We start from the raw sequence: 15,000 nt of genomic DNA on the forward strand, positions 1-15,000 counted from the left end.
ATCATGTGTACTGGTTGATGAATTCGAAAAGCACTTTAACATTTGTTTCCTTCTCGATCATAGAATTTCTTAATTTCACCACATGTAATCACGTTTTCCACGAAGTGAGCTTTCAGTGGTTAAAGATCTGCCTGAAATTGTCTTAAATATCGCGCTAAAATGATCGTTAGCCCACATCGAATTGTAGCTCGTCTTTCCCAAACCAAATAAAGTAAAATAAACGTAAATCGTGGTTGGAGCCGAGGAAACAGAAATAGTTTACGGGGTAATGCCTTTGTTTACTTTTTACTCACCTTACCACAATGAAAATAAGCAAGCAGTTTTACTCAAACTGTAGCGCCTTTTTTGCGTTTACTACCGCAAAGGTCTTCAGCCATACGTGGTAAGTCATTTAGGTAATGATTCATCCACCAAAAAAAGATTCCCAGCAATATTTCATTGACAAACTCACGCACAGTTCGTTCCGTAGTGTGTTCCGGAAAGAGACCGGAAGGTCGACCGGAAGTGCTTAAACCTCGCACATGCGCACTCATTTGACCGCTGTGTTTTGTACACCCACCTTCTTTATGAATAGCCGATGTCACGTAATTTCTTCAATTGCAATAGAGCTTGCTTTCGATAGCAAATGAAACGTGCTCTAAACAAGAACGACGGAAGCCACCCCCGTGAGTTGCTGAGTACTGTAGGCCCCAATGAGTCACACGAACGACTTATTTTAGGGCTGAGCCTGAACTTTCTTGTTCTTCTTTGTTGTTGTTGTTGTTGTTGTTAACATTTTCTTAAACTGAAGTTGTGTGGCATACTAAGTTCGACTATAACTAAACGAAGTTGTTCTTCGGTGTAGCATGCAATCAGAACACCACATTGTTGATGTTAAAAGACTTCGCTAAGTATTCGAGTGAATTTTCCTGTGTAGACTACCGCAGTTTACATTTCTTTTACCGTTATTTATACTACTCACAAAAACAAAAAAACAAATGAGCAAAATAATTTAAAGACATTCTTAACTCACTCTCAGCTTAGGTATGTTGTTATGTACCAGTCAAATCGAAGCTTCAACATCCCCCTCGGGCAACCCCCCGGGCATTTGAATTTTTGGAAAATTTTTGTTGAAATCCCCCCTCCCCGGGCCAAAAGCTGTTCAAATGCCTCATCATAGGTCTATTTCAGGTGATCAAATGGCCCCATCGAATTCCCCACCCCCTGGGAGCGGTGATCAAATGCTTCTCCAGCGGGAAGACTAAGATGATCAAATTCCCTCCCCCCGGGTAGGAAAAGGCGTCAAATGCCCAGAGTATGCCCAAAAGGGGTAGGGGGGGGGGGGAGGGGAAGATGTTGAAGCTTCGATTTGACTAGCACATTAGTATTTTCTTAAAACTTTGGTTAATCTCCGGCGTGAAAGGCGTTCTTGTAAACTGAAAATGTTCTTATAAAAGAAGAGTGTATCGAGACAGTTATGAGGTAGTAATTATAAATAGTGCCGGGTGATGGTGTAACACAAATGAACTGAACACTCATTTTTTCTTTGTTACAAATAAAAGCACATTCAGAATGAAACCATCTGCAACCGGTGAAATGAATGACAAATGGGTTTCAGAAATAAATACCAATGACCCACCTGATGACCGCCCTGTATGCGAGTGACTTGATTGACAAGCAATACTCTGCTTGAATCGTGAACAGTCCTGCCGAAATATTGCAAGACAAAACACTCCAGGGGTCAAGTGTTCATACAGAACTTGTGTAACGCGAGAGCTAAGGTCGAGTAGTGCAATTTCTCTGGTGGTTCTTAACAACTGAAGTGGAATGGCTCTGGTCTATGACTGGATAACTTTTTTCATTAAGTACGTCATTGAACGTGTTATTTTATAAACTGACCACGAGACAAAGGTTATCACTTTCGTCCCTCCAAAATGCTGATAAGAAGTGAACTACATCTAATGACTCTTGTTTGTGTTGTCTTTTCGGCTAATGGATTTTGGATGTCACAGAACCCAACTCCGCTAATGCGCGTCTCGCGCGCGCTCTCTGAATTTGCGTGTCAAACGCCTATCACGCAGACTTGAAGGAGATTGCACTTTTTTTTCTAAAGTGTAATTATGACCTAAATTCATTATAACTTTATTGGTTTTATCAGTGCCCGGTTCAGGCGGAAGTCAACTGCAGGCAAAGATCAACAAACCGGAAGTACCACACTGGTATTGCACCAAAAAGACATCGGATTACTTTACTTTATGACTAAAGAAGACCTCTTTGTTGCCTCTCGCCGTAAACTGCTGGGTTGACAACATGAGGTATAAATTGGTTTGGTACATGTAGCTATATCAAACGAATTGATAACAAGAACTCACCATTGGAAGATTTGAAAGAAAAATTCTCCATGAATTGTTAGCTCAAAACTCCAAATTTAATCCGAATAAATAAACCGGAAAAATGACAAACTCGTTAAAAAATTACAAAAAACTCTTGCATAAAAACTAAAACTTGTATATACGCGTCAACAAAATAATTTGAAATGGTTGTTAGCAGGATGGATACTCCAAAATAAGGTAAGACACTTAGTTTTGTGTATATACATTGCCAAACGATCTTACTAAAATTTTACCAAGTTGAAAGAAATCTGTGAACAGATGTGGTCTATTGTTTATTTTCCCGCAAAACTTGGTTTAAAAGTAGTCACTTTTCTAAAGGCGATGAGGACTAGGCCAATTTGGGTAAATCTTACTCTTTACTGATGGCCTCTTGTGTCAACCCAGGCCTGGTGGGTTTTTGATGACGTCATGTATTGCTGACTGTCGTTTCTAAAAAATAACGTCGCTAAAATTCACAGGCTCGGCCACATCCACTTTATCTCCTTTTCTGTCTAGTTATTTTTTCTAGCGGAAGACTACAACTAAGACATTGGTTTTCTTTCAACAAAAATCAGACTTGTGTATAACGAGGAAACAAATACCGTCGAGAACGCGCCAGGCGTTAAAACAAGAGTTCCCGGATTTGGTAACACGGACACAATTGACCATCTGGATACAGATAATCTGGTGGCCTAGTTTGCTCCCATGGCAGATATTATGGTGTCTTGGGGATACGAGCGAGGTGTGACTGTCAGAGCAGCACCATATGACTTCAGATACGGGCCTGGTAAGCTATAAACCTTTTGTCCCGCAGAATACGTTTGTGAGCAAGCGTTTTCCCGAGATTTCATGCTTTGTGAGCCAAATCAAGGGACTAAATGATGGTTAGGAGAGACGGATTTAGTAACTTGGGGCCCAGGAAATGATTTGCTTACGTTTGATTTGATTGAGGACTTGGAAATAACTGCAGAATACCCGGCCACTACTGTGTTCTTGAAGCACAGGCTCCCCAAGCTGAAAATACGTGGTGTATGCGACAGCTTATGTATATAGAGAATTGTATGGGGAAATCACCGATCGTAAAAAAATTGTGTAAATAACTATCTCATTTGAAATAAAGTTTTCCTACCTCAAATGTGTGACGAACTTGTCTCTTGTGCCGAGTTTAGAGCCATTCTGACGCCGTTTAGTGAAGTTATCCGAGAGCCGTTACTAAAAGAATAGGAAGGCCGACCACTCCATTCTCCACTCTGATTGGTCCATTTGAATTTGACCGCGCGCTGGCAACACGACCCTCCAATCAGAGTTGAGGGTGAAACCAGCTTGCGAGCGGCCGTTGTTGACTGCCCGGTCAAAAGCCTCTGAGGAAAGCCGAGGAGGTGAATTTTAATTTTCGTTCTTCACGAGTCTTTCGGCCGCCGAAACACACGTATTTGGAGTGAAATTTATTGGGCTTTATGGAACTGTTGTTTTTATTGCGATTCGGGACTCTTTAGTAACGGTTTCCGGATAACTTCACTAAACGGCGTCAGAGTGGCTCTAAACTCGGCACAAGAGACAAGTTCGTCACACATTTGAGGTAGGAAAACTTTATTTCAAATGAGATAGTTATTTACACAATTTGTTTACGATCGGTGATTTTCCCGTACAATTCTCTATATATACAAGCTGTCGCATACACCACGTATTTTCAGCTTGGGGAGCCTGTGCTTGAAGCGGCATAGGCCATTTTACGGATACAGCAGCCATTTTGAAATCCATTGTTTCAAATAGCTATTACGGGATTCTAAGGGGCAAATGCATACTAATTGCCCCCTTAGAATCCCATAATAGCTGTTTGAAAAAATGGATTTAAAATGGCCACCGTATCCGTAAAATGGCCTATTCTTTGAAGAAATACACGCCATTCGTGTGCAAATAAGTGTTCGGGTATTCTGCAGTTTAGCCGCTTGTGGTCTGCCTTATAAGCTTTAGAATTAAAGTGCGTTATCCTAGAGTCGATGCATGCTTTCGAAAGGTCTTCTTTCGGAACGCAGTTTCGGGCACAGTTAGCAAAGCGTCGTGGGAAAGCAACCACGGTTAGCAAAGCCCCATGGAAAAGAGCTGTGTTTGAAAGCAGGAAACTAATTATCAATTTAAAAACTTCTATAGAGGACTTCACAATCAGAGCATTTCACAAAGCTGAGGGACCTCATCGAGGAAACTTACTCAGCAAACAACAACAAGACGATCACGCTGCTCAGTCACAGTTTAAGATTTCCTTACACTTTGGCTTTCCTGAATAAACAGCCTAACAGCTGGAAAGACAAGTACATTTTCCAGTGGATTACCTTGTCAGGTCAGTAATGTTTTCGATGTCAGTTGCAAAATAAAATTGACAACAAGTCAACAGACCTCACTTATGAAAGGGACCGGTTTCTGGAAAGTTCCGAAACTTTACGGGTTATTTTCAGGTGTCATAATTCCCTCTGTATCTCAAGAACGCAGAGGATTTGAGAAGTCAATTTTCACAGTCAGTTTGCTTTTTGTTACCTTGAAAACATGTTTAAAGATCGGCTTTCCTGAACAAGCGGTTGACAGGTTCACAAATGGCTTTTCGGCCCATGATACGTGACATGTTCAGACGGTTCTCCTCCAAACAGAAAACGTATTTGAGTTTGGAGGTATAACAAATCTCATTGACCATTCCTGATAGGGGCTTTTCAGGGGCAATGAAATAATCAATGAAACGACAGAACAGAACAATAACAACTGTAAAAGAATACCAATGGTCCTTATTGGAGTTGAGCCCACAGGCACTTTTTGTTTTGTTTAAAACTACATGCAAAAGAGGCTTATGGGTCAATTCAATACAAAATGACCCCTTAGCCTCGTTCATGTGGCAAAACCGCTGATAACTGCGATAAGGGCTATTGGCCGGAGGCAAACAAGTTGGCTATAAGGCGATACCGGTAATTTAAACCATTGACTACCAGAATCAAATTCAATGAGTGGTCGGAACCGGTCTTGAACACGGGATTTCCAAATCTCAAGGTAAGCGCTCTAACCACTGGGCAGTAGGCTTGGATAAATTCTGCCAGCAGAATTTCGAGAAGAATAAGCGATTTTTGAGCTGAGCATTCTGCTGGCAGAATAAAGCATTTTCGAGCAGAATTTTGGCAGAATAAGGGAAAATTAGCGGCAATAACGATATGCATAACGGTTCTAAGAAAAGTGTAAAACTAAACAAAAAAACAAATGGAAAATACTTTGTGTTTGATTTGATTATTTGACCTAAAGTAATATGAATTATAATATTATTGTATAGCTGTGTATAGTCCTGTAGCGCTGTGTATAGCCCTTTATAGCTGTTTATAGCTCTGTGCCGCTGTGTCTAGCTCTGTATAGCCCTGTATAGCTCTGTATTGCTCTGTATGGCTGTGTATAAATCTGTATAGCTGTGTATAGTTATGTATAGCCGTGTATACCCCAGTATAGCTGGATATAGCCCTGTATACACGTAGCTGTGTATAGATCTGTATTGCCGTGTATAGCCCTGTATAGCCCTGTATAGCTCTGCAAAGCCCTGTATAGCTGTGTATGGCTCTGTATTGCTGTGTATAGTCCTGTATAGTTCTGTATAGCTCTGCATTGCTCTGTATAGCTATTTATAGCCCTGTGTAGCAGTGTACGGCATTGCATAGCTGTGTATAGTTCTGTGTACAGCTGTAGCTATGTATAGCTCTGTATAGGCCTGTGTAGCTGTGTATAGCCCAGTATAACCCAGTATAGCTGTGTATAGCCCTGTATAGCTCTATATAGCTCTGTATAGCCCGGTACAGATTTGTATAGTTGTATAGCTGTGTATAGCTCTCTATCGCTGTGTATAGCCTTGTATAGTTGTGTATAGCCCTGTAGAGCATTGTATAGCTCTGTATTGGTCTCTATAGGTATTTATAGCACTGTACCGTTGTTTATAGCTCAGTATAGCTGTGTATAGTTCTGTATAGTTCTGTATAGCTGTATATAGCTCTGTATAAGCCTGTATAGCTGCGTATAGCCCAGTATAGCTGTGCCTGTCTAAAACAATCTGGATGACAAACTTTACCGACAAACTTTACTTACAAAATTATTTTGCTCACAAGTAACAATAAATGTAGTGTGATGCATCAGACAATTTATCATTTCTGATTACCGGTAGTTAAAATTCACGGGAAAGCCCCTTGATGTCACGCTATAGTGATAATGTGAATATTTAAACACACTTTAATCTAGATGACAAACTTTACTCACAAACTTTACTCAAAACTTTACCCACAAACTTTAATTTACTCATAAACCTTTATTCACAAACTAACTTATTAGAATGAATTTATGAGATCATTTTCATGGTGAACCCCCATTCTTTATTTCCGAGAATGTCATGCTATGGTGATTCTTTCCTGTTCCATTTGATGACGCAAATATTCAAACGCACTTTTATTTTTGAAAATTTGAGACTAGCCAGAAGAATTGATTTTTGGTTAATCGAATGATGAAGCAAAACGATGTCATTTGGCGATGTAATCAATTTGTTATATAATAGTTAGATAACTTTAAGCAATTGTGTGAAATCAACTCATGAACATCATGGATCCGTAAACAGAAGCACACTCCATCGCTTGCTAACCGCAAACCGCTTTTAAACCGCTTGAAAACGCAATGTGGTTAGCTGTGATACTTTTACAGTAATATGAGAATCGTAACATTGAAGCCATAAAAATTATTAAATCATATAGTTTTCCAAACATAATAAAATAATATAGTTTCCATAAAAGTATTTCCATAAAATGATTATAATAAAATTGAACTACCAAATGGTAAGTAGTATAGGAGTTGGTCGGTTTTGGGAATATTAAAAAGGAAATGGTCCCGAACCGCCAACTCCTATATACACCAAAAATTCGAAGAACGAGTGTCTTTGAAACATGTAACTTAGCAACAGAAAGTGTTGAATTTCTGACGTCTAGAATTACCTGTAACTTCCAATAAATTGCCAGGAGGAAATCGGCACTGGGGATGAAGTTTGTTTAGTCAGGTTACAGCTGTAGTTTTTTTTTTCTGTGTATTTGCAAAATCAATTTTCCTCTGTATTTTCGAAATGTTCCAGAATATTCTCTAAACACTACTCTAATTATACCTTAAACACACGTCAAAGGGATATGGGTCACTAACAAAGCGACCAATGGGCATGCTTTTCAGTTAATTATGTTAATTATGGAGTTCGAGTTTTCATTTTCATTTTCCTTCGCTTCTTTAATTGCAAGTGTGATTAGTCCGCGAGAAAAGGTTTACTTGTCAGCCTCCCACAAAGTGATCTCATCTACGAAGACACACTTTTCTGGTAAGATATCTTAGTACCGACTTAATTTTTCACGCAACTGAATTCGGGGATATATAAAGTAACAACAAACCTGTAGCATCGCACCTCAAATAACTAGATTTGTATTCAGTCAACATTTTCTGACCTCTACCTTGTTGTTGTATAAGATGTGAGTTTCACTCTTGTTTCAGCGATTCATTTCGTTTGTGTACGTGATGCAGTAACTGTTGTTTAACTGTAGTATGACATAATGGTTGCTTTCAGTTCACGGAAATCCATGGTTTCTCAGGCGTGAAATAAATGATCCTGTGGTAGTTTCCTTGGTTTTAGCCTTGGGCTACAAAATGTCTTGAACGTTTCCTGATCGTTTTTGGGAAGCTTCTGCAAGTACCGGAGCAGAAATTAAGTAAAACAAAAGAAACAAAAGGCAGAAAACAACAGAAGTCCAAATAAAGACTAATCCCAAGTGACCAAAAACACAATGCTTTCCGGTACCTGCAGAAAGACCCCGTTTTGCCTCGTTAACTCGTGTTACGAATTGAATCGAGATGGTTGTCCAACCTCGTTAGGAGAGAACCCTGGGAACAAGGTTGGATCGTTTTCTTCTCCATACAATTAATTATTCCGCACTTTCTGAAGTTTGCGAAACGAAACGATGAAACTAAGTACTTTGATAGAGTAATTTGCGAAAAGAAAACGATTCGTCTGTTTTGTGAAATCGGAAAAGCTACAATTTCAATTGTTATATAGCTGAGTTTTTTCCCCCAACATCGCGCGCTCTCATTGGTTACTTCGAGGTCACATGACATCTAACAATATTTAATATTAATACTAATATTTCGCGTCCAAAGTCTCTGAGTGGTTAACAGTGCAAAATCTATGACGTCAGAGGTTAACAGTGCTCTGGAATAATCAATTTCCGGAATTTCAAAATTTTAGGAGTTCCGGTTACACCGAAAAGTGAAATAAGGCGATCATTAGAACTCAAGCATTTACAACAGCAGCGACAAATCTTCCTGTTTACAAGTTAAGTGGAAGAGTTTTGCGCCACATTCGTAAATTACAAGCTACAGTATTTTACACTCGGTAGTTTACGCATGAGCAGTTTGATAGATCAATAAGCCAATCAACACAGTTCTGAAAATTGATTATTCCAGAGCTCCGTGTCTTGGCGCTGACCAAAAAACACGTGGGCTCTAGGGACGAGATTGGGAAGCGTGCATAGAAAGACTGGCTTGTGAGCATGCGCAGTATCTCGTGGAATCTCTGCGGGGGATGACTGGTAGAATAACAAGTACAAAGCTACTGTAAGCTGAAAATCGGCCGTTTAGTATGTTTACAGTCGATTTCACATTACTTTATATTACCGCATCACGTTACTTAGTTCCGTTGGGAAATTGGATACTACGTCACAAAGTAGCAAATAACGTGGCGAATTAGACAACCAAATTGCGAAATTTGAAATGAACCTCCCAGTTCCACCAGATCGAACTTCGCAACTTCACCGAATGAGCCCTTTACCGTCCGAGATTCGTGACATTGTAAACAAGTGATTTGAGGATTCAACACCTAAGCGTAGACAACTAGCTTTGCAAGAAATGTAGGTATTAAAGTGCGGGCTATAGACGAAAGAGAGAAATGATGCTCGCAATTATATGGACAACTGAAGCAATTGTCCCTAATGGACACCCGAAATGTTCAGGTGGCTCCAACGGGAATCGAACCTATGACCTCTGCGATACATACATACATACATACATACATGCACGCTTGATTTAAACACGGTGAAACCTTCAGTAAGAATACAATAGCTATAGTACAATAACATTCAGTACCAACTTTGGTAATAAAAATACTGTTTTACAAGGTTGCCGTGTGGGAGCCTAACCCTCATTTTCACTGATAAAATCGATTCATTTCTCTTTAAAAAGATCTAACTGATTTGATCGTACGTAAATTGTTGGGTAAGCTGTTCCATTGTGAGGCCGCACTGTAGCTAAAACCTTTTTTTGAGATAGTTGGTATTTGGTTTGGGCACATTAAGCTTCATTTCTAAATTCCTGCATGGACATTATATTTTGTGGTGCGAATTGAAAACAGGTCCTGTAGATAATCCGGAACAAGACCATTTAATATTTTAAACATTAGGGTGGCTGTGAGCTTTTTCCGATGCTTAGCGAGATTGTCCTGACGGAGTGAGGTAAGAAGATGGTTAGCACTCACGTCGTAACTACTCTTTGTGATGCCGGTGCAATGCTCTACCAACTGAACTATGAAGCCATACAGTTGGCTGGATTGTGCGGTCTAGATGTCTGACATGAAATTCTATGCGATACTTATTTCAACATATTTCACTTTGATGAAAAGATATATGGAATGGATCATATATGAACTGCGGATATGAAATCAAGTGAAGCCACGATCTTCGCAGTTATGAACGAAATTTTTACAATTGCGTAGAGAAGCCTGAAAAATTCAGGACTTCAACGGGGTTTGAACCCGTAAATCGTCAACGCTAATTTTGTACCCTTGTTGATGAATTTAATGCCGTTTAAGAGCGATTTCACCTTAATGGAGATAAATTTATCTTTCCAAAAAGCTTTCTTCTATATTTCGTGATGCTAAAGATCTTCCTTGTTTGTTTTTCAAGCTGCAGAATATTCGTAAAACACTCGAAACACTCCGCACGGCAACATTTCGTAACAAGTTCTTTAAGTTGAAATTACAGAAATTTGCCATCCCGACTGAAGTCTCTTCCAACATGTCGAAACTATTAATTTCCTCTCGTATACCGATGATTAATAACTGGAGTCCTCATATTAATTGCACATGCATGACCTGTCGCGATCTGACGTGGGCAACGCGAGAGCGAGGGACTAATCCCCCGAGGGTATGCAATACACGCGCGCTTGCTCGCATTTTCTTGGGTTCTCTGTCCAGTCGGCAAACTCATAGGCAATAGCTTTTAACCTCTGAAACACTTTGAGTGGTTCACTGATTTCTCCCTAAAAGGATTGGCTGGACTGTCGAATTATTGCATGGGTCTTTGCCTGCATTGAAACTTTGTTAAGTTTCATTCAAATTTCTCCAAACCAAAGTAGCCGGGTCAAAATATTAATTAAGGAATGACCTGTTGGTTACTAAAATGAGATCATTTTGGGTATGTCTACACTATACCGGATATTTCTTTCACTGAAAGGAAAATCATATCGGATAGGGCTTTTAATTGTTTACGCATAGCAACGTTTTCGGCGCAGTTTCTGCGAAAGAATGACTCTGCACCGCTTCAACTTAAAATCAATTTTTATGTATAGCATAGACTTCTGTGCAACTTTTAAATTTTTTTTGTAAGCCAGGAAAAAGTCGTCGTCACAGAGCGAGTAATGGAACTCTTTCCCTCTGTATCTTTAAAAACCCGTTTCAGTCATCAAAGCTTTGAAAATTATTTCCTTGTTCTCTTCTTGAGAACATGTTTAAGGGTATCTTTTCAGAATGAGCAAACCATGTTTTCTTTTCCCGACAGAGGTGAATGAAATGAAATCCGCTTATTATATTTATTCATTTATTTTTGTTTTAGGTCCTTTTCGCTATTGTGGCATTGCTTTATTATCACTGATTCGTGATGTCCTTGCACCCTTATCGTGATGAGGAGTTAAATCATTTCAAGTGTTTGTCTCTGGTTTTAAATGAATTCCCAAAGGCTTTACGTCAGACTTTTAAGGCGATGTGGGACACCACCATTGGGCATCGCCCTGGCTACCAGCTTTGGGATGACTCCACTGCTGTGAGAAATCTCTTTGTCTCTACAGAGGGTGGGACAACTAAAGTTCCTACACACCAGTCGTACAATGAATGGGATTGTACCGCCTTCTTCCAGGCTACCATCTTTGCAAAGTCCTTCAGTATTCATTCCAAAACACTCAATGATTTGTATGTGAAGCCCCGAACTGTTCCTTATGGAAGTTTCCATGGATCTGTGTTGAGCCCAGTAGGAGATAATGCCGAGACCTTTGCACTGGCTATTGATCAGCTTCGGCGTTTGAGGAATGCAGTTTGTCATTCTTCTCGCTTGGAGATGGACAAAGCAACATTTGACCAGAACATTCAGTACGCTAAAGAAGCGTTCAAAGCTCTAGGAATTCCAACTGCATCGATTGATGTTATTGGAAATTTGACTGCATCTGACTTTCCGACAACAGAAGTCCGTAAGTTGGAACAACAGGTAAGGGAAGAGAAGCAAGCATACATAAAATGTTTAGAGAGCAGAAATGCAGATATGAAAAAGGTTGAGGAGTCCTTAAAGAAGAGCCTCACTGCCAACAAAGAGGTCGCGGATGGCTTGAGGATGCAACAGGAACATATGAGTGCGTTAGGGAAGGAGATCCATGAGCTAAAAAAGAAGGAAGAGGAACGATATAAAGAAGCAGAAAAAACAGGTAAAACACTGGGACAACTGTTTTCAAGACTCTTTTTAAAAACAGCAGCAGATAGCAATAGGCATGACAAACAACACACTGTTTGTCTGTTAAAATATGACAAAAAGACAGACAGATCTTCCATGTATCTTGAGTGGTTAAAAGAAAAACAAACAACACAAGTTACATAAAAATAAACGAAACTGTTACAGTACCGCTTGAAACTATTTGTGCATTTGCGGCGGTTCTTCCGAGGTCAAAATGCGGATTCGATCTCCAGCTTGACCGAGATAAAACATCGTTTACGGAAAACGAAAGCCGAGGTTTTACCTAGGTTTTTTCCGGTTGATTTACTCTGCAGTTGAGAGATAACGCGGCGAGGCTTTTGTTGGCATTGTTTTCCACTACAAAAGGCAGGCTTAAGTTTTTGAAATTGTCGCAACTGTGACTTTATAAAAGTGCGTGTTTGGAAATTGATAGGGTCGAAAAGTGAAGCCAACATACAGTTTCTCAAGTCGGGAGTTTTAAATCATTTCCTTCGTTTCAAGAAAACTTTCTTCTTATAAGCGTCGTAATTAAATAGTTTCTTTGTTTCGAGCGGTACAGTAGTTATTAAATTTGCTCTTACAGCTAACCTAATCAAAGCCAAAGGTTAATTTCTGAGATGACGTCACAAACAAATTTTCTTTCTTTATTACATATGTAGTCTACTAATTATGTTTATTATAACTAGATAATTTATGTTGTGACGAGGAGTTTCTGAAGTGACGTCATCTTAGGAACGTGGCCAATATTGCACAAGATCTGTCTTCATTTTTATGACGGCAACTGAAGTTTTCTACTTCTACAATGCACTGAAAAACGGGAAATATGCCTGCTGTATAACATTTTCGGTTATGTGCACAAAGTTGGAGATGATATTTGTTTTTACTTCTTGATATCTTCTCTATCAACCAGAAAAAGGATATTAAAAAAAGTAAGCAACGTCTACTTTGTGTTTTACTTTTGCATTACAAAGACATCAAGTCAACAGTCCCAGGATCTGTTCTTCCTTCAATCATTCCAAACTTCACTGGCCGACAGAGTGAATGCCAAGAGATCGTGGATCTAGTGAGTTCCGAACACTTTCGAATCGTGACGATCTGGGGCTCACCCGGATTCGGAAAGACATCGGTTGCTATAGCGGTGGGGCACCAACTGCAGTCTCGACGCTTTCCTGTTTGTTTCCTTTCATTACGAGGACTTCAGACAAAGGCACATCTGACATCAAAGCTTTTCAGCCTCATAAGGCAAGCCATCCCGAGTCAGATATCAGAATCTCAGCCTCTGTCCTTTGAAGATGAGCTAATTGAGACCCTCAGCAACATTTCAGATTCCTGCGTATTTATTCTTGATAATGTCGATGATCTGCTAGAGAGTGGCTTTCCAAATGTAAAAGAAGACGTCCTGCAACTATTTGAAGAAATTCTCACGCGAAATAAGAAGATAACTCTGGTGGTGACGACACGAGAATCATTTGAATTTATCAACTTGAATTTCCAAGGGCACCAATCAATAAGAATAAGGTCACTGGATGACACCTCATCTCGTACGTTAGTTCATGAATTGGTGCCAAATGCGACTCCCGATGACTGCGTTCAAATTGCCCAAATATGCGGTTGTGTGCCTCTTGCAATGAAGTTAATGTGCTCTCTAGTTTCTGAAGATGGTGTTCAACCAAGCCAGTGTTTGATTGAGTTCAATGAGTCCACAACAGAAAGTATCGTCGTCATCTTAGACAATACAGATTATCCAGCTAATCAAAGATTGCAGTTCTTATATGAAAAGTCCTTCCACAGACTTTCTCCCGAACAAAAAGAAGCATTTGTGTCTTTGTCTGTTCTTCCGGGATGTTTCACCACGACTCTCGCAGCAGCTGTATTGAATGTTAGAAAGTGGGAGGCCATCACAATGTTGAAATTACTCCAAAGAAAATCCTTTCTCGATTCAGACTCCCAGCCTGGAACATTCATAATGCATAAGCTTCTTCAGTCATTTGCTAAAGAAACAGGAGATCAGCGAATGGAAGAAATAGTAGCAAATGCAAAGTGCCGTTTCCTTGCGCATTACATTTCTCGTTTCGACAAATTGAATGATGAGTTTCTAAATGGTCATTCCATGGACGCATTCATTGCATTCTATGAGGAAAAACAGATTTTTATAGAAAGTCTAGTAGACGGTTGCACAGATCCCAGGATAGCCGAGAATGTTTTTAAAGTTTTGATTAAAGCAGAAATGTTTCTGGACACGTTGTTTTGGTGTTCTATGGAATCTGACAATTTTGACACTATCTACGATTCGGCCTTAAAGGCAGCCAATGCTCTAGGAAATACACATTACCGGAGTCGTTTACTAGCTTCTAAAGCATTTAGTGAAATTACCTGGGGAGCAGGAGGAAGTTCAATGCAACTTCTCAAGAAGGCATATGAAATCCAGTCAAAATCTTGTTTAGTTTCTGATGATGAAAGGAGTAAATATTTGTGTTACTTTGGCATCTGTCAGCTTGTTAACGGCGAGGTTGAGAGCGGGATACAGTGCCTGCAAGAGGCTCTTTCTTTAATGCGTGAAAGTGGAGAGCAGAAAATTCTGAGGCTCGTTGTTAACCAAGTCATGGCGGTCTACTATCAGTTCTTAAACGACCCATCTACCTCGACTTACTACTATGACAAAGCACACAAGGAATGCAATTCCGCTGCAGACGAGCAACTGATTGTTATTCCACCTTTGGGACGCAAAGGAAAAAAAACCAAAAAATGGCAAAGAACTTCAAACAAATACTTTTGACTCGGAAAATTATTGGCCATTGCAATTCCTAGTTATATTTCACATCAGGAAAGCAGCAAAGAACTTCTTT

The 15,000-nt window shown here is 39.7% G+C and overlaps 1 protein-coding gene and 1 long non-coding RNA gene across 2 annotated transcripts in view; one reads left to right on the top strand and one right to left on the bottom strand.

Annotated features, from left to right (window-relative positions):
* The window catches only part of LOC137984906 (uncharacterized), a 9,541-nt gene extending 1,157 nt beyond the window's left edge, over positions 1-8,384 (bottom strand). The window contains exons 1-2 of the long non-coding RNA XR_011119195.1: positions 8,188-8,384; positions 7,798-8,073 (exon numbers count right to left, since the gene is read on the bottom strand). This is a non-coding gene — a long non-coding RNA (uncharacterized lncRNA). The remainder of the gene's footprint in view (positions 1-7,797; positions 8,074-8,187) is intronic.
* Positions 7,610-15,000, top strand: part of LOC137984904 (tetratricopeptide repeat protein 28-like) — a 22,953-nt gene continuing 15,562 nt past the window's right edge. The window contains exons 1-2 of the mRNA XM_068832242.1: positions 7,610-7,713; positions 11,270-12,019. Coding sequence (XP_068688343.1) covers positions 11,315-12,019 — 705 coding nt within the window. The 5' untranslated portion in view covers positions 7,610-7,713; positions 11,270-11,314. The remainder of the gene's footprint in view (positions 7,714-11,269; positions 12,020-15,000) is intronic.

The sequence above is a fragment of the Montipora foliosa genome, chromosome 14 (assembly GCF_036669935.1).
Source record: "Montipora foliosa isolate CH-2021 chromosome 14, ASM3666993v2, whole genome shotgun sequence".
NCBI classification, from domain to species: Eukaryota; Metazoa; Cnidaria; class Anthozoa; order Scleractinia; family Acroporidae; genus Montipora; species Montipora foliosa.